Here is a 25,516-nt window from a genome sequence, read left to right on the forward strand (position 1 = left end):
AATGTCTGTAAGAAAGACACCAAGCTCAGAGAGCACCAAGGACCACATAGTCATCTTCCTCCTCCCCTCCCTTCTAGCACTGATGATGTTATCTAGTTTAGTAATGAAACGTCTGCAAGAAAACAACTAAGCAACCAAACTCAGAATTCTCCTCCTCCTCCTCCTCCTCCTCCTCCTCCTCCTCCTCCTCCTCCTCCTCCTCCTCCTCCTCCTCTCCACAAACCCCACTCCCTTCTAGCACTGATGATGTTACCTAGTTTGGTAATGAAATGTCTGTAAGAAAGACACCAAGCTCAGAGAGCACCAAGGACCCCATAGTGGTCCCCCTCTCCACAAACCCCACTCCCTTTTAGCGCTGATGATGTTATCTAGTTTAGTAATGAAACGTCTGCAAGAAAACAACTAAGCAACCAAACTCAGAATTCTCCTCCTCCTCCTCCTCCTCCTCCTCCTCCTCCTCCTCCTCCTCCTCCTCCTCTCCACAAAGCCCACTCCCTTCTAACACTGATGATGTTATCTAGTTTGGTAATGAAATGTCTGTAAGAAAGACACCAAGCTCAGAGTGCACCCAGGACTCCATAGTTCAGCCCTGAGCTACGAATCTTCTCTTGTAGTGGCACGCTTACACTCATAATATTATACTTCCCTAAAGATTACCAGCTGCTTGAGATATCTGGATCATTCATCCCTCGTGCCTACTTCGTCATCCTCTTGTTGGGGTGTATAAACAAAATAATTAGCTATTAAGTCATCACAAAAGTGAATTGTGAGGATGCAGGTATCTCCGTCCTCTTCCACGTTCTAAAGTCAGACTGGAGTGTTGTACCAAACGAAGGTATTACAAAAACACCAATAATGGTTTTTCTCTTCCTTTTTTTTTAAAAAAAAAAGTCTACGGGAAAACTCCATAAGCCAAGAGGGAGCCCAAGCCATCGCCAATGCTCTGCGAGTTAATCGTAGCCTGAAGGATCTGGAGTGAGTCCCTACTTGTTCGACTTCAAACTTCACATGTCAGTTTGTAACAAATGGCTGGACAAGTTGCTGTGGGACAAGAATTACACTAATATATCAAGAGATTGTGGAAGAGAATAATTAAAGAAAGGATGCAAAAGGAGGGACAGAATGAAACGTGAATGGCAAAAATTAAAATATTTTTTAAAATCTATTTCAAATAATTAAATAGAACTGTTCAATTGTCCCCCAGCAAATCAGAATCGGAAGAGAGCTGAAAGGGACCTTGGAGGTCTTCTAGTCCATACCATATCAAACAAGTGACTGTCTAGCCCAGGGGTAGGCAACCTCGGCTCTTTTATGACTCATGGACTTCAACTCCCAGAATTCCTGAGCTGGTTCAGGAATTCTGGGAGTTGAAGTCCATGAGTCATAAAAGAGCCGAGGTTGCCTACCCCTGGTCTAGCCTCTTCTTAAAAACTTCCAGTGATGGAGTTGGTGGCATGCTGTTCCACTGGTTAATTGTCCTCACTGTTAGGAACTTTCTCCTTAATTCCAGATTGCTTCTCTCTTTGGTCAGTTTCCAACCATTGTTTCTTGTCCTGCCCTCCGGTGCTTTGGAGACTAGTTTGACCCCCTCGTATTTGTGGCAGCCCCTCAAATACTGGAATACTGCTATTTATGTATTCATGTATAGCGAGTCGGCTGTGGTGACTTGTCCTCCAGTGAGTTGGCCACAGTGAGTTGGCTGGAGGCAATTTGTCCCATTCTGTGCATTGTAAGTCCAGGTCTACCTGTATTGAGGATGTCTTTCATTGGTTTATTGGGACACCTGGGGAACACCTGTATTTCTCAAAAAGATCTAAACGCAAAGAGCAAGACATTTGTCATAGCACCATATCAAAGCTTTTGGGAGCTGACTATTTTAATTACTCCTTTGGTAGTTTTAATTTGAGACCCAAGTTGGTGTCTCAGTTAAAGGCCTAGGGCTAGGAACCAGGAAGGCATGAGAATATTACATTATTTTGAAACGCTCCTGTGAAGCTAAATCTTCCCTAGCACCCATGCACCTTTCTAACTCTCCTTTCTTTGGGGGCTTCTTCCAGCTTGGCGGCCAACTTGCTACATGATGAAGGGATCCACACCATTGCCCAAGCGTTGAAGGAGAACCAAGCCCTGACTTCTCTACAGTGAGCTGTGGGAACTTGGGCGCGGGTGGCGTTTGCTTTTTTTTTTTTTTGCATGGCCTCATCCGGGGATTTAGGCCTCGTGTGTCTGAAATACAAAGCCAAGTGCAGGACACCAACCGGGGACGGGAATCTCCCAGAAGCTCTTGAGTTTCCTACTCCAGGGGATTGTAAAAATAGTGCGTGGGGGAGGAAGCAGATCCACAGCATAAGCTCTGCCTCTCACAAAAGGGTAGGAGTTGTCCATCAGACCTTGCAGTATGAAGCGCGTGGTCCAATTTGCAAAGTTGCTTCCCCAAACCACTTTCCTTGAGTTGAAGCTGCTCCTTGGCCTTGATGAAGATGATGTTAACCATCCAGTCCCGTCTGACTCTTGGCGATTCTGTGGGCCAGGTCGCTACGCCTTTTCTGATCTTGCACTGCTTGAGTTTTTCTATGCTATAGCTGGGGTCAGCTTTGTTGGTCTCCAGCCACCGCAGTGGCGTAGCGTGGGTTGTCAGCACCCGGGGCAAGGCAAGTGACGTCACGGCACCGCCGAAAAGACGCGCCCCGCAGCGGCGTAGACTTTCCAAGAAGAGTTGCGCGCATGCGGGATGCTTCCGGGTCCCTCTCAAGGGCGGCTGGGCGGGGCTCCGACCTGCAAGAGCCGCTGCATTCAAGCTCGCACGTGAGCCCCGCTAAATAAAGCCACACATGCGCATGAAGCTAGGCCGGCCGGCCAGCGGGTCCGTGTTCGCTCGGCCAAACCTGCCAGGGTGCCTGCGGGGCGCTTGCGGTTGGCCTGAGCCTGGGCGGAGAGTTGGCCGCTTCTATTTATTTTATTCAGTTTATGTGGCCGCCCATCTCACCTGCCGGACTCATTTCGCTTTGCAAGAAAGAGCAGCTCGAGAGCGGAGCCAAGCCAACTCTGTGCAGCCCTTGGGGCTCCCTGAGCAGCTCAGTGCGAGCGCCCCCCCCCAAATGTTGCGCCCGGTGCGGCCGGCCCCCCCTGCACCCCCCACGCTACGCCACTGAGCCACCGTGTTCTTTGATGGCCGGGTTGTCTTTTACCGCTAACCCTTCCAAACATAATTGCTATCTCCGGTGAATTCCCCCACATGATGTGGCCAAAATAAGTAAGACACAGTTTGTGATTTTTGCCTTCCAGTGACATATTTAGCATAGAATAGAATGGGATGGGATGGATTGGAATGGAATGGAATAGAATAGAACAGAACAGAACAGAATAGTATAGAAATTTGGAAGGGACCTTGGAGGTCTTCTAGTCCAGCCCCCTGCTCAAGCAGGAGAGCCTATACCATATCAAACAAGTGACTGTCTAGTGATGGAGCGCCCATGATTTCTGGCGGCATGCTGTTCCACTGGTTAATTGTCCTCACTGTTAGGAAGTTTCTCCTTAATTCCAGATTGCTTCTCTCTTTGATCAGTTTCCAAACATTGTTTCTTGTCCTGCCCTCCCGTGCTTTGGAGAATAAGTTGACCCCCTCATCTTTGTGGCAGCCTCTCAAATACTGGAATACTGCTATCATGTCACTGTTGTGATTCAGGGTCAGCCTGTGGGTTCGGCAATTGGGTCGGATGACTCAGAGGAGGAGGGGGCTGTTGAAGAGCTTGCTGAGGGGGTTGAAGATCTTGCTGATGAGAGCCCTCAGCCAGGCCCCTCCCACCTGGTCACGATGGAGACCCAGCTGTGTGAGCCTGACAGCGTGGATGAAGATGACCCACAGCTGGCCCTGTTCAAGGACGCCCGACGCAGGAGGCAGTCGGTTAGGAGTAGACAGAGGAAGGCAATGGGGCACCTCGGAAGGAGGCAGAGAGAAGCCACACCCTGAACTGTATAAAAGGGGAATGCGTGGGAGGGCTGGTTTGCTGAAGGCAACCGCTTGATTAGTTCCTGTTTCATAGCTCCTGTTTCATGGTTTGCTCTGTTTTATGTTAATAAATTTGGCAGGCTTAATTCCAGCCTCTTGCCGTTTGTAAAGGGGTTGTCCCTGCCTTTTCTGCAGGGCCGGTAGCAGGCTGGTACAGAACAGTCAGCCCTATTTCTTCTTTTCTTTTATTTGGTGTTATGCGCTCTAATACATGTTTGTTAGTCCCCTTTGCTATCCAAGGAATATCCTTGGGCATATAAGGTACTTATTTAAGAGACTAAAAGTTATTTTGACTCTTAAAAAAAACCAAAACATTTCCTTCACCTTGAATAACTGGAACCCCAAACTTCACTCAAGGGAGGATTTGGGGAAAGTACTTTGGAGAAAGGATGGGGCAGTCACCTTCTCACTTGGGACCTATAGTAGGACAGCAATTTAGACTCACAGCTCCCGTATTCCGCACTGATACATTTTAGAAGATTTGACTTTTATTCTGATTGTTCTCTCTTCTTTTAGCTTGCAATGGAATTTCATTCAGGCCAAAGCTGCTAAGGCCCTAAATTTGGCTTTACAATGCAACAAGAGCCTGACCATCTTGGAGTAAGTCTTCATCTAGATCTCACACGAATAGTTTTTTTTGCAATAAATGGAAAAAAACAAAAAACCCGCTTTTCTAAAATCTCAGGATTGATTTAGACATGTCAGAATTTGTGTTGCAGCCGAATGCTTTGAGATGACCCTGCTTTAATGACGTATTAAATATTTAATAAATATTATACTGTATATCCCAGCAGTGGGCTCCTGCCATGTGGTAACTGGTCTTCATACACCCAACCCTAATTTAGTGAAACAGACAGGGATTGCGCAACATGCTAACCCACAAAGCCAACTAACCCAAGTTAAAATTCACTAAGTTTAGCTCGTGTGAAGCCAGCCATTTAGAGCACGTTGATGCTACCATTTTGAATCCTCACATGAAAGGCCTCTGTTGAATGAAAGGCACAGAACAGGATTTGATTTGGTTCAAAAGAATTCTTGGCTGCTCAGAAGACTCGAGTTAGGTATAAGTCAGGGGTAGGCAACCTTGGCTCTTTTATGACGCATGGACTTCAACTCCCAGAATTCCTCAGCCAGCGTGGCTCAGCTTGGAAACCTCTCCCTTTCCCCTCAGCATGGCTGGCTCAGGAATTCTGGGAGTTGAAGTCCACAAGTCATGAAGGGGCCATAGTTCCCCCATGCTGGCTCAGGAATTCTGGGAGTTGAAGTCCACGAGTCATAAAAGAGCCAAGGTTGCCTACCCCTGGTATATAGGTAGACTCCCATTACGCAAACTTTATGCAAAAAATTCTATAAGATGTTTCCAGTCAACCATCAATGTAGTGTTTCCCCCCCCCCCCCCCCGCTAATCCAAGAAGTCATCTTCACAAATTTCATCATTTTCAAAACTCTTCTTCCATTGCGGGTATTGGTCAAACGTTTCCACTTTTGAGCCGATAATAATCAAATCTCCACCAACCTTGAGCTGTGAAGTAAACTAATCCTTTGCCTTTATTGTCTCTCAGCTTACAAGAAAATGCCATCGGGGACGAAGGAACGGCTGCTTTGGCCTCTGCTCTGCGGGTGAACTCAACGCTTGAGGTTCTCTAGTAAGTTTCTTTGCTACGCAGAAGGGCAGCACATCAGTCCAAAGAGAGGCGGGCGGAAGCGTTTGGTGGGAGAGACCAGCTACTGTTGGCCCAAGACTTCAGTCTGGCCAAGCACAGTTGACCCGCCACTTGTCCGTGACTGCTGTGGATGAGTTCCTCAAGGTTGTTCCCAACATAAAACCATTGGTTTAGTGACCATTTGAAGTTACAACGGCACTGGAAAAAGTGAATTATAACCGTTTTTCCACACTTAATGACCATTGCAGCATCCCTATAGCCACCTGATCAGTTTGGATGCTTGGCAATTGGCCAAGTTGCAGTATCCTGAGGTCTTGGGATGCCCTTTTGCGACCCTCTGACAAGCAAAGCCCATGGGGCAGCCAGATTCACTTAACGACCAGGTTACTAACTTAACAACCGCAGTTAATTCACTTAACAATTGTGGCAAGAAAGGTTGCAGAATGGGGCAAAACTCACTGAACAACTGTCTCGCTTAGCAACAGAAATCTTGGGCTCAATTGTGTTCCTAACTCGAGGTCCACCTGACGGTTGATCTGCCCTTCTGTTATTTTTGACACGGGAAGACTTTATTTAATGAACTATGATTAGATTCCTTCTCTAAACCTGAGGTCATCAGATCCCAGAGAACCAAACTTGCGGTGCTTTTTGGAACGGGAAAACTGAACGGCGTAAATCGCGTTAAAATGTTGAATGGGACTTTCATTTTTCCAGAGGGATTTTGTACGTTAAAAGGGCCGGCCAAGAACAGTTTTGATCTCACCGGCTTCTCCTACGTATTTCATCGTGTCAATATGGAAAGCAGAGAGGAGAGAGAGCAGCCAGGTCAACCCGTTTTGTGGTCAAAATCAGAATCCCACGGGCATTCACGCTCGGCCTGAAAATTATAACCTTCCCCTCTTTTGACCATTTATCCCACTGAGTTTATTTTATTTATTGATTGATTGATGGGATTTATATCCCGCCCTATCTCCCGAAGGACTCAGGGCGGCTAACAACAAAACATATAATAAGTACATAAATCAAGATAAAATGAAATTGAGAACATCAGTGCAATAAAAAATTAGAGAATTTAAAAAATGAATTAAAAATACTAAATATAAATTAATTAAAATGCCTGTCAGTCTAGGTCAGCCTGGTGGAACAGGTGTGTTTTGAGGCCGCGGCGAAAGCACTCCTTGGTGCTCTCTGAGCTTGATTGTTTTGCTGCAGATGTTTCGTTGCCCAACTAGGTAACATCATCAGTACTAGGAAAGATGGAGTTTGCTCTCTGTTTATGTACAATAGCTTGACCCACCATACCTCCACCAACCCACACCTCCTCACACTGATGATGTTACCCAGTTTGGTAATGAAATGTCTTCAAGCCAACCACCAAGCCCAGAGAACACCAAGGACCCCTCCTTTTAACCCTGAGCTACAAATAGTCTCTTACACAGTATTAGTACTCTGCCGAATGCGAAACTGGCATAGTTGGAGCCCTCTTAAAAGTGCTGATTTGTTTGCAGCCTGCAGGTGGCAGCAGTCGGGGCGAGCGGGGCCACCGCACTGGCAGAAGCACTGGTGGTTAACAAGAGCCTGGCCGTCTTGGAGTAAGTAATCTCGTCTCCCCCATAAGGAGATCTCTCTTCTCGTGGGAGAAAGGCAGGAACTGGGATAAAGGGGGGCATTTTTAATTTAAATTTAAAAAGATTAAAAATGTGAATGCCAGGGATATGTCCGACTGGCGCGTCATTCTGCGTGCATGTCGATCCCAAGGGGGCGCTGTAAAAGATGGGTCATTGTTTGAATAGTGTTGCATTCAGAGTAAATGTCCTCTGGGAGAACCCCCCCATTTTTCCATGGGGTCTTTAGTTCTAGCCCAGGGGTCCCCAACGGCTGGGCCGTGGCCCACTAGTGAGCTGTGAGGGGTTTGCAACCGGGCTGCAGAAATAGCTGGTACATCCTCACTCCGTTTAAGTGCCGGCCGGTTGCACAGGACCATCCCCACCGTCCTGCCCCCGTCTACAAAGCCAGAAACATTGGGGAACTCTCTTCTGTCCAAATCAGTGCACAGTCTATTTAAACCTCTCCAAATCATCCACTCCTCCTTCGAATCTCCAGGAAACTCCTCCTGCTGTTCTGTCCAATTACGGAGATGTTTAACTTGCAAGTTTCCATCTTTTTTTAATCGTTCTTTTTGAGGTGTAATAACCGTCTCCTCGGCTCCATCCAAAAAGCTCCTGCTCGATTTCAGTGAAGGTGCAAAGTGGGAGTAGGGGATTACACTCATGCATCTCAAACCCTGGCAGGTTTGGCCGAGTCCAGCTTCACCCATTTGCCACACGCCAGGTGTGATGGATTGCAGTTGCCATTATCCCCGCCGGGAATTGCTGAGATGGCCGAGGATTCTCGGGAAGTGCCCTTAGGAGAGAACAATGTTTCTCAACCTCAGCAACTTTTAAGGTGTGTGGATTTCAACTCCCAGGATTCCCCCAAGCTGCGGAATCCTGGGAGTTGAAGTCCATATATCTCAGAGGCTGCAAGAAAAAAAGAGGGAGTCAAGCTCTTCTCCAAAGCACCTGAGGGCAGGACAAGAAACAACGGATGGAAACTAATCAAGGACAGAAGCAACCTGGAACTAAGGAGAAACTTCCTGAAAGTGAGAACAGTTAACCAGTGGAACGGCTTGCCTCCAAAAATTGGGAATGTTCCAACAATAGAGGCTTTTAAGAAAAGACTGGACAACCATTTGTCTGAAATGGTATAGGGTTTCCTGCCTGAGCAGGGGGTTGGACTAGATGACCTCCAAGGTCCCTTCCAGCTTCTATTCTATTCTATTCTATTCTATTCTATTCTATTCTATTCTATTCTATTCTATTCTATTCTATTCTATTCTATTCTATTCTATTCTATTCTTTCCTTTTATTCTATTCTATTCTATTCTATTCTATTCTATTCTATTCTATTCTATTCTATTCATTAATTCTATTTCTACTCTACTCTACTCTATTCTGTTGAAATTGCTGAGGTTGAGAATCACATGACTAGAGGCTGTGCCAACCTTGCCCAATTCAAGAATTCGGTCTTGGAGCCGTCTCGGACTCTCTGAAACCTACTTTGATTTAAACTGTCCCACTTTCTTATGAGATTCATTCATTCATTCATAATATTTAATGGTGTTTCTTGGATACCACCTGGGAACGTTGGGGAAGGGGGTCATTCCCTGCCTGGATTGTGGGAATGGTGTCTTTCTCTCCCTTTCTATCTCAGAGATGGGTGAACTGTAGCTTGTGGCCGCCTCATCACAACTCTCCCTTATTTCTGATTTCAGCCTTAGAGGAAACTCCATTGGTTTGATGGGAGCCAAGGCTATGGCCCACTCCTTGAAAGTTAATAGCACCCTCCGCAGGTTGAAGTAAGTAGTGCACGTGGGAAAGGCTGCTTTTGAAGGATTCTTACTACATGCGAGGGGTGCCCAACCTTGGCAATTTCAAGACCTATGGAGTTCAACTTCCAAAATTCCAGAACTTTTAAGACTTATGACGTGAACCTGAACTCCCAGAATTCCCCACAGGTGTGGCTGGCTGGGGAATTCTGGCTGCTGAAGTCAAGTCTTCAAGTTGCCAAGGTTGGACCCTCTTGCTGAAATTGGAAGGAATCTCCTGTGTCTAGAACAGGGGTCTTCAAACTTGGCCCTTTTATGACTTGTGGACTTCAACTCCCAGAATTCCTCAGCCAGGCATGCTGGCTGAGGAATTCTGGGAGTTGAAGTCCACCAGTCATAAAAGGGCCAAGTTTGAAGACCTCTGGTCTAGAATAATTGGTTTTCCAGCTCTGAGGACAAGTTCTAGCTTCTAACATTTGGGTTATATATACTTTGCTTGGCTCAGACTCAAATGGTTTTGCGTTTATTATCCAGACAGAGAAAGAGGCAGATGGCCTTAGGAGCCTATCCTAACCAATGTTGTGCCTATCATCAGGCAGTTAGATTTGTAAAGTACAAGGCTTATCAATATTACAAGAATGCCGTAATCTTTATTCCTAAATCGACTGGCTGCCTTGAAATGTCTTAAGCTGAAAGAAACACCTTAAACTCAAGGAAAGAGGAAATGCAAAACAGGGCTGTTGCCTCGGTGAATGTTTCCAACATGGCTTTAAGAGTTGAATACAACTCTTCTTCAGGCATAAGTCTTCATTGATTCTTAGTATTCCTTGGGTGTTTCTCAGGATCTTTTTGTAGAAAATAAAGCCAGAGCAGATATGAGGACAAAGACTAAAACATGAATACAAATGACAAGAAATTGTATTCGCTTAACATGCTCAGCAAGAACCAAATGATGTTAGAACTTCCCATCGGTGTATATAGTCAGATGTTTATGTGTCCCTGTTCAGTCTGCAGGAGAACTCCTTGGGCATGGATGGGGCGATCTGCATTGCCACGGCACTGACGGGAAGCCACAACCTCACCTACATCAAGTAAGTACCTTTGATGAACTAGAACAGTCTTTCCCAAGGTGATGATGCCTACTGGAGAAGTTGGTCCAGACGCTCCAGAAATTCCTACTGCCACAATTATGGTGAAATGAAGACCATATGGAGTTTTTCCACTCACCCGCTGGTTAGAAAATGGTCATCATTAAGGTCATATAGGTGTGCCTTAGCTGGCATAGTAGACTATAAGCTTAGATATTTTGGACACGTAATGCAAAGGTAAGAGTCAACAGAGAAGACTCCGATGCTTGGGAAAATCAAAAGCACTTGAAAAAGAAGTCAGCCAAAAACAAGGCAGCCAACAGCTGCCAATGATGGTCCAAGCAGGAGCTTCAAGAAGCCATTAGACTTGCTGAAGTAATGTATTTGGTCAAGAAGAGTCAAATGACAATCACCATAAGCCCATGGCATAAATGTCTAAAGATAAGTGAGGGAGTTAGAAGCAATTGGATAGCTGCTCAGTCTAAAGCTTCTTCTTTGTTTCTCCCACAGCTTACTGGGGAACAAAATTGGTGAATCAGGGGCTAAGGTGATTTCCGAAGCCATCCAAGCAAACGCCCCCAGCTGTGTGGTGGAGATATAAAGCACAGTTGGGACTATGTTGGAAGAAGAGTGTGACGTTTCACTCTCCCCCGGAGGTGCCTGGCCCATTGACTGAGGACATGGGGAAAGGATGGGTGTCCTGAAGGCCCAGGACAGGCCTGAAGGGGAGATGCAGCCATGAAACTGGGATCAAAGAGAAGCCCGACTCTCTCTCCACCAATCACGAGCATTCTTGATTTTTGCTCCTGCGAGGAGGAGGAGGAGGATGCTCAGATGAAGCGGCATTACAAAACTGATTTGAAAGAGGTCAATAGGTTGATTTTGGAATAACGTTTCTTGAATTTCTTACCACGGGACAAAGATGCAAGGAGCAAAGGAAAAGGAGAGGAGGCGAAGAGCAATTTACTTGCAAAATGCAGGAATGTTACAGTCAAAATCAGAAGGAAAACAAACATGTTGTTTATTGGCCTACAGTTGAGAACCGAGCTGATCGGTAGAGAACAATACTTGTTGGCTTGAGCAAAATGGTCTATCAAACACTTCAATGAATCTGAAAAGAGATGCTTCTACAGAAGGACCAGGGATTGTATTAGAGTTGTATATGATTAATTTGGTGAAAATAAGCTCTATTTTTTTCCTCAGATGAGAGTAGGCCCACTTGGAATTGGCTGTACCAATAGCTTTAAGGACAAATGGGAGAGGCCATCAGCCTCTCCTTGTGGGGGATTTTGCTCAACAGACAAGTTTGTCTTGATCTTTGACAAAAGAAAGTTATTTTTCAACTGCTACAGAGAGTTGGCTTCTTCAACTCCAATCTGTAAAGTTAGGCCCAAACTCAGGCTGTTAATTCACCCTAAACTTCTCTTTGAATTAGCTTGAGGATCACATCCCAGCCCTGACCAAGGTTTCTTTTTCCAGACTGTTAACTTGAAGATATGGGGTTCTTTGACCTTCAGCATGATAGGACTGCTAGGGCTTCTGGTGTTAAGCGTAATTTTGTGTCCTCAGTTTTCAAAGCTTGTAAAATTCATGAAGCAACGATAGCTTTGAGGCCTAAAATATATCTACCATGACTCTCTTGGATGGTTTATACTGCCTCAAGATGGCCTCGTCGTATGCATAGCCATGGGCAAGTTGTCGTTTGGTGTCCCTGTTGAGGTTCCTCAGAAGTCATTATCGCTCTCCTCCAATGGCTCCGGCTTCCTGACCCTCCGATTGGCCTTGGTGGGGGAGATGTCTATGCTGTCATCTTCCAAGTCATCATCTTCGTCGTCGTCATCATCGTCCAGATCAATTTCACTTTCCTCTGAGTCCTCCTGTGGGGAAAAAGCGGATAAATATCGTTATCCAATATTTAAAAAAAATACACCCTGGCCTTGAGGAATTAATATTTATCCGTAAGAATAAGGAATTAATATTTATCCGTAAGAGCAAATGAATACAGTTGCTATCCAGTTAAATAATCTGTAGTGTCTTTAGTTTATGGTGAATAAAAGCTGTAATTTTGAGGAACAAAGCATTTTGTGTACATGTGTGTGAGAGAGATGGGGGCAACCTCCCTAGCCTCTGAAATTTTTTGCTTGAAGAAACAGGGAAGCACAACGACAAGAGGAAACTTTGAGGGGGGAAAAACAGATTTATACTATCATACTTGCCTTTCCATTTTTCTTTAAAACAGAAGCAGGAAAAATACACTTCCTGGTTCCTACATCACCTAGTGCAGGGGTAGGCAACCTCGTCTCTTTTATGACTCATGGACTCCAACTCCCAGAATTCCTGAGTCAGGTAGGCAACCTCGTCTCTTTTATGACTCATGGACTCCAACTCCCAGAATTCCTGAGTCAGGTAGGCAACCTCGTCTCTTTTATGACTCATGGACTCCAACTCCCAGAATTCCTGAGTCAGCTATGTCATGTATGCAGATAGAAGGGGTGGAACTGCGCACTAAAATAGAGGTTTTAATTGCAGTGCTTGAGTAGAGCTGCCTCTTTACTCTGCCAGTTCAAAATTCTCAGTCTGTTTTATATAGAACACACACACACACACACACACACACACACACACTCTCTTAAAAAAAATATTTAAGCAGCCTTATTCTGATTCAGCCTTTTCAGATACTATTGTGCTGTGCAACAGTGGCTCTGTGTGTAATGCTATGCACACGACAAGAAAATGTCCATGAGTCATAAAAGAGCCGAGGTTGCCTACCCCTGAGTCCTAGTGGGTTTACCAAAACACAATTTAAACCTTGATATGTTGTGACAGCCCAGAAAATTGTGGCTAAACACAGTTTGGCAAAACTAGTCCCCAGAATGCTCTCTTTCTTAGCTCGGGAGTGACTCTACATCCATAACATCAGGGTGTCTCAACCTCGGCGACCGGAGGATGGGTGGACTTCAAACTCTCAGCATGGCTGGTGGAGGGGGGGGATTCTGGGAGTTGAAGCCAACCCATCTTCAAGTCACCGCGGTTGAGAAGCACTGCATTAGATCCAACCCCACCCTTGCTGGTAGTCTCCAGACACAACCTGAGGTTGGGGAGAAGCTGCTGTGGATGGTCCCCACCCCGGGCAGATGGCACACCAGCTCTTGCTCCTTACCTTCACCCGTGTCCTCCCAACCACCCATAACCCTTCTGATGGCGAGCAGGACCCAAGAGCAGAGAAGAGAGGCAAGGGACATGTGGGCAAGGGACGGGGAGCCAGGATTGGCAGATGGGAGAGTCACGCACCTTTGCCTTGGCTCGAGAAGCTTTGCGCTTTTTGGTTCGGGCTTGGGCTGCCCCGATCTTTGCAAGAGGGAGCAGCAGCGTGCGAGGCCACCCAAGATGGTGGTAGGAAGGAATCAGAGGAATGACACCAGAGAGGGTTAAAAAAAAGGCATGAGTGCAAAAGGCAGAGAGAAAAAGAGAGAATTCAAATCCAAACCAGGCTGGAGAAGACAGCTCAGCAGCACGACTGGCTCAAGGGCAGGGGCCAAGCTAAGAGGGGAACGCTCTGCTTAAAGGCAGACACACTTTAGGGTTAGTTTTACACGTTAGTAGAGCAGAGGCTGGGCTGCTTCCATGGGACTCCTGTGTTGTCTGCTATCGGCAGGCAATTGTTGTTGTTATAGCCCGGTCCAGCAAGCCCATTTTCAGACCCCGTTGACCCTCAAATCTGGCCCAAAGTCAGCAGATCTATTTTGGGAGGTGGTAAGCCCCGCAAATAAAGCAAAGAAAAAAACTTTCAAACTAAAATTAATATTACAAATAGTTCTCGACTTACGGCCCACGTTTGGGACCCCCATTTGCTAAGCAAGGTGATGGTTAAGGGAAGCGTGGCCAATTTTACGGATTTTTGTCTCTGTGTGTGAAATGAATCACTGCAGTTTTTAAGTGAATCGTGTGGTCGTTAAGCAGATCTGCCTCCCCGCCCCCACTGGCTGCTTCTCAGAAGCCGGCGGAAGGCGGCAAGGGATGATCCCGTGACTTTGGGACGTTGCAACCGGCACAAATACATGTTGGTTGAATTCGGAATCACGTGACCCTGGAGATGCTGCAATGTTTGTCAGTGGGAGGACCTGGACATAAGTCACCGCTGTAACTTTGAACATGAATGGTTGTTAAGTCAAGGACTCTCCGGATTGTAGAGCAGCGAATTATAAGCTGTTTCTATTCGCATCCGAATCAAAAGGGCATCTTAAACAAAGGCTGTGTAAAAATGTAGCCGAATCCTGCGTGCCCAAAGCAAAAGACTTAAGCGTGTCCAAATCCCACTGAAAGCTATCGGACTAAGAAGGGTTATTTATAGGGTATAGGGCAGGGGTAGGTAACTTTGGCGCTTTTATGACTCGTGGACTTCAACTCCCAGAATTCCTGAGCCAGCCACGCTGAGGGGAGAGGTTTCTAAGCTGAGCCATGCTGGCTCAGGAATTCTGGGAGTTGAAGTCCACGAGTCATAAAAGAGCCAAGGTTGCCTACACCTGGTATAGGGTTTCCTGCCTGAGCAGGGGGTTGGTCTAGATGACCTCCAAGGCCCCTTCCAACTACATCTTCTTCTTCTTCTTCTTCTTCTTCTTCTTCTTCTTCTTCTTCTTCTTCTTCTTCTTCTTCTTCTTCTTCTTCTTCTTCTTCTCGTTATCGTTATCATTATCATCATAATTTGTTGTTATTATTATTATTTTCCAGTGACTTTTGCCCTATTTTACAACATTTGTCCCAGTTGTTCAGTTAATCACTGCAGTAGTTAAGTTCGTAACCCGGTTGTTAAGTGAATCCGGCTTCCCCACTGACTTTGCTTGTCAGAAGGTTGCAAAAGGGGATCATGTGACCCCAGGACTCTGCAAACCGTCAATTTTGATCTCGTGACCATGGGGCTGCTGTAAAGGTCATAACTATGAAAAATGACCCTAAGTCACCTTTTTCAATGCCGTTGTAACTTTGAACGGTCATTAAACAAGGTCAAGGACTATCTGTACTATACGTGTGAAAAAAAATCATTCGGAGACAAGCATAAGCTAAAGAAATCATAACTTTATCGTGGAACATACTGCCTTTGCCTAATTAATTAATCAAACTTAGAAACCACCCATCTTCCTTACAAAGGGGCTCTGTGGGTGCACAAATAAAACAGTAAAACATAAAAACAGTGTATAACATTTAAATAAGAGGCAGGGATATTTAAAATCCTGACGTTAGAATGTGCTAAGCATTGATTTGTGCTTTAGATTGTAAGCCGCCCTGAGTCTTTGGAGAAGGGCGGGATATAAATGGGATTTTTAAAAAAATATGATTTATTATTTTAAACCCAGTGTAACTGACTGCCGAGGAAATGGATTTGGGCTTAATCACAAACAAATAACAAAAGTTCACTGGCGGGAAAAGAGCTAAGCCTTCCTGCTGTCCAGCAAGGAAATTTTTTTTAATTAAAATAACTTTTTCTTTTAATGTGCAAAAAGGTGCAGGTGAAGAGGTTTAAAAATAGCACGGGATTTGCGCCATAGCCACTTACCTCATCCTCTGTGTCTCCCCCTTGCATGGTTCCAACAATCCTTTTGCTGGGCCGCCCTAAAACACACGGCATTTGTCAGAAAATGTAACAAACATGTAAGCCGAGCTCTGGCAGAACTATCAATAAATCAGCTCACGGCTCCATTGCCGGTAGAGCTGTCAAAAGTAAAAAAATGTTCACACCTGTCAGAACGGGCACCTTTTTTTGGGTAGGATTTCAAGCCCCTTTTCCTTGGGCTCAGGTTGCATTAGGTAAGACGGGCTCACACTGAAGGAAACTGACTTGGTCTAAGACTGTTGGGTCATCTACTCACCAAAGCTTTCACAGTTAGAATCTGAAGGCACTCTTTAGAATTTTAACCTGAGGAACCTTTTTTTTTTAACGCTGGCACAATCTAACATCGCTTCCTCGATTAAAAACCATTTTTCTCATTGGAGTACAGGCTGCACAAATTCGACACCGAGCTAGCTGTGTTGTCAGGACCCACCCTAATCCACGTCTTAGGAAAACAAAAACTCTTGGGAGTCAGTTCTAGTCCAAAAGGAATTTTTACTAGGACATGCTTGGTTGTGGAAATACAAGACAGGACCTGGTATTGTTTTACAGATTGAAACTTTATAAAGAGTTCCCGGTTCAACCCCCCTTCCCTCAACCCCATTTGGTCAGCCCATCATCATTTACTTCGTGTCATCCCTTTCGTGGGAAAAAGGAAACTTCGGATCTTTACAGTTATTGCCTTCTTCCTTTACAGGTTCAAATGGAGACACAGGCCAGATGCCTTCTTCCCTAACTCTCCCTTTTGTTCCCCCAGTTCAAAAGGTTTCCCTCGGTCTTTGAAATAACCTAAGGCAGGCTGAATCCACATGCCTCCTTCCTCGGGAGATGACAGAATCCATGGGGGGGGGCAGGATAATGTTTTAAACATACATTTATGAATGTGATATAAATGGATTCTGACGTGTCTTGAAAGCAGGTTGGGAAGACGAGCAGCTGGACCCACCTTGCATGAGCATCTCCATGGCTGTGTGATGCTTGATCAGCTGCCGGTCGTCCATGTCGCTGTCCGAGCCATCATCCTCGTGAATCTCCATGTCTGAGTCATCATGAGCTAAATGAAAACAAGAACCCTTCAAGTTATTACTGCCTGAGAGATGGGACGAGGAGGTCACCTGGTCTTTCCGGCACCTTTGTACCCTTTGAAAGAACTGCGCCGTGACAGGGAACATGGAGCAGGTGCGAAGGAAGCCAATGCAGGTGCGAAGGAAGCAAGAATTGGAAGGCATTTAAAAAACAAAGGTAAAGGTTCCCCCGCACATGCGTGCTAGTCATTTCCGACTCTAGGGGCCGGTGCTCATCTCCGTTTCAAAGCTGAAGAGCCAACGCTTGTCTGAGGACGTCTCCGTGGTCATGTGGCCGGCATGACTAGACGCCAAAGGCACACAGAAGGCTGTTACCTTCCCACCGTAGCGGTTCCTATTTTTCTACTTGCATTTTTACGTGCTTTCGAACTGCTAGGTTGGCAGAAGCTGGGACGAGTAACAGGCGCTCACTCTGCTACGCGGCACTCGGGATTCGACCCGCCAAACAGCCGACCTTCTGATCAACGAGCTCAGCATCCTAATCCACTGAGCCACCACGTCCCTAAAAAACAAAAACAAACCCCCAAACCAGTACCACCCTATTTCGAAGCCAACAGCAGTTTTGGTGTCTTCTTGGCCTCCAAAGAGCAGCAAAAGAAAACCACAGCTTTCGGGCAATTATGACTGAGGTGACCTGAAGATTGCAAAAAAGGGCAACTGGAAGACTGCATAGAATGCAAAAGATTCAGAATAGCCGCCCCAGAGCATCAATGGGCACCTTGGTTTCTAAGAAGGCTTTATGGTCAGGATGTTCTGGCGTTCCTTCCTTTCTTCAAGCAGAACGTATGGAGCTTGAGAGGGTTAAAATTATCCTCTTCTCTGAGACCTCAGAAAAGTCAGATCTGCTGTGTTTAATCCTCCGGCAAGAAGGCCGCCTGTTCCTAAGAAAACTTCTCTTTTAAAGCTGGGAACTGCACTTTCTCCCAACGAATAGAAATGTTTAAATCTCCGGGGGGGGGCTGGATTTTGCAGGCTCAGCCGTACCTTTGAGGATAAACAGAATACAGGTAGTCCTTGTGCTACAATAGATCACTTTGTGACTGTTCAAAGTTACAACGGCCCTGAAAAACGGTGACCATTTTTCACCCTTACGACCGTTGCAGCATCCCCGCGATCACGTGATCGAAATCTGAATGCTTGGCAACTGGCATGTAGTTATGACGGTTGCAGTATCCCTGCATCGTGTGATCAACTTTTGTGACCTTCTGACGAGCAAAGTCACTAAACAACCATGTTACTAACTGAACTATAGCGATTCACTTAACAACCGGGCCTAGAGAGGTTGTTAAAATGGGGCAAAATTCACTTAAAAAGTTTCGCATTTGGCAGCAAAAATTGTGGCCTCTATTACGGGCTATCTTTAAACAGTCACTTTAAAAAAGAGAAGAAGAAGCAGTACAGTGGATAAGGAATAAAGTCAGTAAATATATAGGGAGTTTACAATGATCATACAATTTACAATCCATTATTCTGTTCATTACTAAGTTCATCGCATCGTCTTAAGAAATAGTTAAGAAATCTCCAGAAAATTCTGAAGGTGATATTAATACTGATCTCAGCACTATATGTCATTATCTGAAGGATAAAAGCACAGGGTGGAAAGGTTTTTTTTTTTAAAGGCACACATGTTGAGAAACTGCATTTTGAATTCCTTCCTGTTTTACCCAACTGTTAGTTGTATAACCTATTTTATAAACATTGAAATTGTTAATTACTATCAATTACATTGATATAACAGAGTGAGCGCCTGTTACTCGTCCCAGCTTCTGCCAACCTAGCAGTTCGAAAGCACATAAAAATGCAAGTAGAAAAATAGGGACCACTCCGGTGGGAAGGTAACAGCGTTCCGTGCGCCTTTGGCGTCCTAGTCATGCCGGCCACATGACCACGGAGACGTCCTCGGACAAGCGCCGGCTCTTCGGCTTTGAAACGGAGATGAGCACCGGCCCCTAGAGTCGGAAACGACTAGCACGCATGTGCGGGGGAACCTTTACCTTTTTATCAATTATATTCCCATTCAAAACCGAATTCTGGTATCTGAATTTGTCTTCTGCCATTTTATGGAGGGGGGATATTCTTGCTTAAATTCAGTTACACTTCTCTGACCCGGTTAATTTTGCCATTGCTGTATACATTCCTCCAAATTCCGTTTTCCCAGTCTGATATTGTGGGCAAACTCTCTCTTTTCCAATGCCAAAGCAAAGTGATCTTTGTGGTCAGCAGCAGCAGCATTACCTTAATAAACTGATATTTTTTAATTCATTTGTGCTGGAACAATTCCTAGCAGAAAGGGGGGGGGGAACAAACACCTGAAGTTTCGATTTGCTTTTCCTTTGGAGTAATGCTGTGTATTCCTTTTTGGGTATTTTTTATTTTTATTTTTTATTTTTTCCTCATATGACCAAATAACGCATCAGACAAATTGTCCTATCTGTATCAGGCTGAATGATATCATGCTGGGCATTTTCCGTGCGTTATCTTGCACTGATTACGTTTACAAAATCCAGCGGGCCCTTCGCTGGCACAGGCTATATGCCATCTTGCCTGCCAGCCGGTTATTCGTCACGCAAACAGAAGGTCAGGGTTGATAAACTCCCCCAGATGCATTTGCTGTCAACTGACCTATATAGTCTCACTCACAGATTCACATTTACACAGATCGCAGCACTGGCTTAGCCAGCCAAGACGCCCTTGGAGAACAGCCAAGCATCTCCCCAGCCATTTCTGCCCCTCCTTCTCTTGCAAAGAAGGGATGCTATCAATTTACTTGCCCTTCTCAAAGCATCCTAAGGGAACTTGATGAGCCACTGGCCGCCCCCGATTACACAAGCAGAGGAGGGCTATTAATCACCAGGTTTATCAGTTATACAAGCCAAAATGTGTGATTTCAGAATGATGCTTCTCCTGTTTGTAACGGATCCGCTCGTTCATAAGGTCTCTGCCCTTTAAAACAAATCTGCCTCTCCTTGTCCTCCTGCAATCCTAATACAGTAATGGTAACAGTATATCAGAGCTGGAAGGGACCTTGAAGGTCTTCTAGTCCAACCCCCTGCACAAGCAGGAGACTACCGTCTGGATTGACTGAACTTCCAATCGGTAGCTTTTGAAAATTATCACAACTGTTCTAATGCATTGATACTTTATGCATTGTAGAATTACTGATATTTAGCAACGTTCAGCCCAGTCTTATTTGAGATACAAATAAGAGCACAGGAGAGCATTCACTTCTGTACAGTCTCTCACTCTCTGTGTGTACATGTGTCTGTGTCTGTGTGTTTTTTCAACTTCGGCAACTTTGAGACGAGCGGATTTCCAAAACCTTGAGAAAGTCTGCTCTAGAGTCAGGAAAGAAGTTACAATAGCACCCAACCCACGTTCAAATAAAAATAACAAAGCATTTATTCTGGGTCAGAGAGAAAAGACCATTTCGGAGACACAAAAGAAAGAGTGGAGCCAGAGCAGAAAAAAGATTTAGACTTAGGGAAGTAAATGGCCATATTAATTAAGGTTGCAATATGTGCGTTTTTAAAATAAAATTCAGTTTACAGAGGTAACAAAAAAACCCCCGACTGAAAGTAGTTGAACGTTAAATTTGGAGAGCAACTGCTGTATATCCCTAATCAATCCAAGTTTTGCTATGATGGTATCTGTAAGAGAAGAGCAGGCAGAGCCCGGCGGGGGGGGGGGGGCAGAGTCAAGAGAGGAATCAGCCTGGAGTCCTCAGGTTGCCACAAATGCTCTAAGTCCAATTCCTCTTCAATTCTGTTAACTCTTTTCTAGCACCAATTTATAGTGCTGACCGTTAGCTGACTAGATTCTTGCATACAGGCATCAGCAAATAAATCAGTTTAACTGGAACCTAATTAATCTGAACAACTGTTATCAACGTTAGGAAGTCCATGCCTTCTAATGAAATTATTTCATCTACTGGGTCCAGTCTTAGCCTCGTGGGGAGGGGGAACAGGAAGAAAACGCGTGCTCCATCTTCCAGGATAGAATGGGAAAGTCCATCACACATCCTTTTACGCTCAGATGGGTTAGGGTTCCATCCCTGTAATTCCCCCTCAAAAGGATCTTAGATGGTAGAGAATCTGGGTCAAGGACTCACTGCGATCCAGTTCCCATCAGGCACGGTCAATGTGTGGCCAACGATCAGGCATGATCAACAGTTGTATAAGATTTTTTTTTGGGGGGGGGGCTATAAAGTCCTCAGTGCAATCTAATTTAGATATGTTGCCTGCTTCCTCTGTACAGCTTCACGCAGAAAAGCAAATCAAGAAGACCCCAGAAGTCTGCCGATTGGTCCTGTCGCAAATGGACAACAGCTTCTGGGACAATCTTAATGTACCCACAGACCTCTGGGACAGAATAAGCAACAGTCGAGAGGAAAGGCACGTTTTTGAAAGGAGGAAAGCACCTACCCAATCCCCAGGGTAAGGCAAAATATGGCCTTCCGTAGGAGATGACCAGGCTGACCCCGAGGGAGGGGTCAAACATGTCATAAGTTCAGAGTCCCTGAGTGCCCACAAGAGATCTACGTCCAGCCCACCTTGAATGACTCTCTTATCTCCCGCTCGTTTCCCTTTAACCACCAGTTGGTCTGAGAGCTTTAAGCCTGCAATAAATCTTTATACTCATTTGAACTGCCTGAATCTCCAGATTTCCCTGGCGTCTATGACACCTGCCTTTTCGAACTCTGGTTCCTCTGCAGCAACAGGCAGATCCTACAGGGAGAGATGTCACTTTTTCTGTTTCTGTTCCAGCAAAGGACAAAATGTCCTTTTGCATTTGCCCAAAGAACCTGCCTGTTACTTGGGGCGGGGGTGAGTGGGTGGGTGGGGTGCCCTGGTTAACTCCGATGCTGCTCTTTCCTGGAGCATCAAATATTTCTTTAGCAAAGCAAATCCGTGAGACACTCCTTTGAATGGCCGGCTCTGAAACTCAGTCCCCCTACCTGAATCCTTACGGCATTTTGCCAACAAATAAAACAACCCGACTGGATGTCTGTGATAAGGAGGAGCTGTGTGGGAACCGAGATAAAAGATTGCACTGGGGGAAAATTCCATATCCGGCACTTGATGAGCCTCTCTCAGAAAGTTCTTTTGTGGCCTTAGGCAAATGCTTATTTTTGACTGCTAGTTTAAGACGGTGGGCATGAAAGCCGCCAAACATTCTTAAAATGCAAGAACTCTGAATGGGTCCCCCCATCTGTCTCTTCTCCCCTAGGTGTTTTAATACTCTCCTTTTAAGATTTCACAGAAGGATGCCTTTTTCAGAGGAAATATAAGCAAACCAAGCAGACAGCTTCTTCGCCCACCTAAAATAGCCACGGTGAAAGAAATATTAAAGAAAAGAGGGGTAACAAATGGGAAGAGCTCAGCTCCAAAGAAGGAAGGTATTAATTCACTCGCAAATTCAAGGATATTTTCTTAAACTTTTAGTTTAAGACAGGGGTAGGCAACCTTGACTCTTTTATGACTGGTGGACTTCAACTCCCAGAATTCCTGAGCCAGCCATGCTGAGGGGAAAGGGAGAAGTTTCCAAGCTGAGCCATGCTGGCTGAAGAATTCTGGGAGTTGAAGTCCGCAAGTCATGAAGGGGCCAACTTTGCCTACCCCTGGCCTAGGTCTAGGCCACTTTATGACTGGTGGACTTCAACTCCCAGAATTCCTGAGCCAGCCATGCTGAGGGGAAAGGGAGAGGTTTCCAAGCTGAGCCAGGCTGGCTGAGGAATTCTGGGAGTCATAAAAGAGCCAAGGTTGCCTACCCCTGGTTTAAGACATTAAGAAGCTTTACTTAGTAGATATTTGCATATTTGCAGTGTATCACTTGCCACAACTGGACACAGTTGGAGTATTTCTTTTTCAATTGTCTCTGTGTGCGCAACAGGTTGAGCTTTGAAAAAGAAATATTTCATCTCTATCAGGGGTGTCCAACTTTGGCAACTTTTAAGACTCACTGGCTGAGTGGGGAACTTCTGGAAGTTGGGAGTCTACAGGTCTTAAAGTTGCCAAGACTGGATACCCCTGATTAAATTATATCAAATTCCTCAAAAATCTGTTGCCCCTCTGAATGCACTGAGCTACAATCTCCAGCTTCCCTGACAATGCTTGCAAGATTTTCCTAATTAAAGTCAAGCTTCAAAGACGGACGGGCCTTTGGGCTTCCTTGTACAGGACTGTTGTCCGTTTAGATCCGACACACCAGTGTGCGGCCAGTCGTTTGTTCTGTAATTTACAGAACAGAATGCAGAATAACAAGAGTTGGAAGGGACCTCGGAGGTCTTCTAGTCAAATCCCCTGTTCAAACAAGAGACCCTAACCCTATATCATTCCGGACCAATGGGTCTCCAGTCTCTTCTTCAAAATCTCCAGTATTGAAGCGCCCACAACTTCTGGAGGCAAGCTGTTCCACTGATTAATTCTTCTCACTGTCAGGAAATTTCTCCTTAGTTCTAGATTGGATTTCTCCTTGATAAGCTTCCACTGGTCGCTTCTGGTTCTGCCCTCGAGTGCTTTGGACGATACGTTGACCCCCTCTTCCCTCTGACAACCCCTCATTTGTATTATTGTGTTTTATTGTTGTTAGCCGCCCTGAGTCCTTTGGGAGATAGGGCGGCATATAAGTCCAATCAATCAATCAATCAATTATATAAACTATCGCCAAAATCGAACATTTTAACAACAGAATAATCAGAGAAGCCATTGAGATAGAAAAACGCCCCCACAGCATGAACAAACGAGATGATACCTCTCGCCTACCAGCCATTTGGAAACCCGCCTTGATTGACAGACGAGTCCCAACCACCAAGAATGATACCAGACCCAAACTCATGATAACATCACATGACATCACCACCACACAACCATTCAAAAAGCAAATCCGAACCCACAATGATAACGACGCACAACCACAAAACAGAAACCTAACTACAGCTGCAACATCAGCCACTTTAAACCCCTCCAAACCACACAATAAGCAAACTGACACCCACTATAAAAACATGGCACCACCACAAACACGAAGCCGAACAAAAGCAGCACAACTTACCAGCTCAGGTCTAAGGCTGGCAGCTGAGACCAGCCCATCCACTCAAAACACACCCCCACCCAATCAGAACACACCCACCATTCAAAACACACTCCCACCCAATCAGAACACACTTAATCCCCCACCCAATCAGAGCACACCTCCACCCACAGAACACACCCCCTCTGGCAGTTTAAAAAAGAGGAACAAACAGCCACATGCTTCTCCCAGAAGAAGGAAGCAGAAGCCACCAGCCTGATGATGACTATCATGTCATCCCCAGTCCTTCTCTACATTTGTTGTTGTTGTTAGCTGCGAAGTCGTGTCCGACCCATCGCGACCCCATGGACAACGTTCCTCCAGGCCTTCCTGTCCTCTGCCATCTTCTGGGGTCTCTTTAAGCTCACACCTACTGCTGCAGTGACTCCATCCAGCCACCTCATTCTCTCTCATCCCCTTCTTCTTCTCTTGCCCTCAACCATTCCCAGCATTAGGCTCTTCTCCAGTGAGTCCTTCCTTCTCATTAGGTGGCCAAAGTATTTGAGTTTTAGCTTCAGGATCTGGCCTTCTAAAGAGCAATCAGGGTTGATCTCCTCTAGGACTGACCGGTTTGATCGCCTTGCAGTCCAAGGGACTCGCAGGAGTCTTCTCCAGCACCATAGTTCAATGGCCTCAATTCTTTGGCGCTCGGCCTTTCTTACGGTCCAACTTACATTGCCATCCATTGCGACTGGGAAGACCATGGCCTTGACTATACGCACTTTTGTTGGCAGGGTGATGTCTTTGCTTTTTAGGGTGCTGTCTAGATTTGCCATGGCTTTCCTCCCTAGGAGCAAGCGTCTTTTAATTTCTTTTCTTTAATTTCTTTAATTTCTCTACATTAGACATACCCAATTTCCCCAACCGTTCACCATATATTTTATCCTCCAGTCCCCTGATCATCTTTGTTGCTCTTCTCTGCACTCTTTCCAGAGTCTCAACATCTTTTTTCTATTGTGGTGACCAAACCTGGACCCAGTGTCATCTTACCAGTGCAGTATAAAGCAGTACTAACAGTTCGGGCGATCTTGAAACTATCAGTGTAGAAACTTTAGTTTCTGAATCACAGAAAAAAGGCATTGAACAGTGGAAAGCCACAAGCCAAAGGAAAAATCAACAAGCATAGTAATATACAGCTAAATTTCCTTAATTGATCCCCCAGAGACTTTCTGTTCAGTTCAAATTAACTCTGTTTGGTAATATTAAAATTGCCCAGGTGATTCATCCGCCAGGGCCTTTGCTGACGTCTTATTTAAGATGACTCAAAACGGTTGGCAGAAGCTCCCAAATAAATTATCCCAATCTATTACTAATTTTTCCCAGTCAAAAGCTGTTACGTTAATCATTTATACTGTTATCTATTTCAGTGTCCAGCTTAATTATATCCTCCTTGAAGGGATATGTTGTAACAGAGAGATCTGATCAAGGGGCGACAAGGAAGAAAGAAGATTATTCGTTTTTTAATTTTAATTGTAAGCTGTCCCTTGCAGAACATAAATCAAATGAAAGACTGAGTAAATGAATGAGAATTAACAGATACAGATTTTCCACCGTGGTCTTTTTAGATCAAAAATAGCTAACGTTTAGGCATGAGAGAACAGGACTCGAAAAACTTTGTGTGAATAGCAAC

General features: G+C 45.3%; 2 protein-coding genes and 1 long non-coding RNA gene across 4 annotated transcripts in view; 2 read left to right on the forward strand and 1 right to left on the reverse strand.

The window, feature by feature from the left end:
- Nucleotides 1-10,876, forward strand: part of NLRC3 (NLR family CARD domain containing 3) — a 32,967-nt gene extending 22,091 nt beyond the window's left edge. The window contains exons 12-19 of the mRNA XM_083372987.1: nucleotides 892-975; nucleotides 2,058-2,141; nucleotides 4,526-4,609; nucleotides 5,572-5,655; nucleotides 7,182-7,265; nucleotides 8,987-9,070; nucleotides 10,048-10,131; nucleotides 10,639-10,876. Of these exons, the coding sequence (XP_083229113.1) occupies nucleotides 892-975; nucleotides 2,058-2,141; nucleotides 4,526-4,609; nucleotides 5,572-5,655; nucleotides 7,182-7,265; nucleotides 8,987-9,070; nucleotides 10,048-10,131; nucleotides 10,639-10,729 (679 nt within the window). The 3' untranslated portion in view covers nucleotides 10,730-10,876. The remainder of the gene's footprint in view (nucleotides 1-891; nucleotides 976-2,057; nucleotides 2,142-4,525; nucleotides 4,610-5,571; nucleotides 5,656-7,181; nucleotides 7,266-8,986; nucleotides 9,071-10,047; nucleotides 10,132-10,638) is intronic.
- An 897-nt stretch (nucleotides 10,877-11,773) lies between these two features.
- CLUAP1 (clusterin associated protein 1) overlaps nucleotides 11,774-25,516 on the reverse strand; it is a 57,058-nt gene continuing 43,315 nt past the window's right edge. The window contains exons 10-13 of one of the 2 annotated variants that reach the window (XM_083373007.1): nucleotides 16,680-16,787; nucleotides 15,680-15,735; nucleotides 13,420-13,476; nucleotides 11,826-12,005 (exon numbers count right to left, since the gene is read on the reverse strand). In XM_083373007.1, the coding sequence (XP_083229133.1) occupies nucleotides 11,853-12,005; nucleotides 13,420-13,476; nucleotides 15,680-15,735; nucleotides 16,680-16,787 (374 nt within the window). In that variant the 3' untranslated portion in view covers nucleotides 11,826-11,852. Of the gene's footprint in view, nucleotides 12,006-13,419; nucleotides 13,477-15,679; nucleotides 15,736-16,679; nucleotides 16,788-25,516 lie in introns of both variants that reach the window. The other variant, XM_083373008.1, reaches the window with a different exon arrangement.
- LOC310646517 lies at nucleotides 16,816-25,352 on the forward strand. The gene is made up of 3 exons (XR_014493706.1): nucleotides 16,816-16,933; nucleotides 21,073-21,251; nucleotides 25,254-25,352. It is a non-coding gene; the product is annotated as an uncharacterized lncRNA (long non-coding RNA).

The sequence above is a fragment of the Vipera ursinii genome (genome assembly GCF_947247035.1).
Source record: "Vipera ursinii genome assembly, chromosome: 13".
NCBI classification, from domain to species: Eukaryota; Metazoa; Chordata; class Lepidosauria; order Squamata; family Viperidae; genus Vipera; species Vipera ursinii.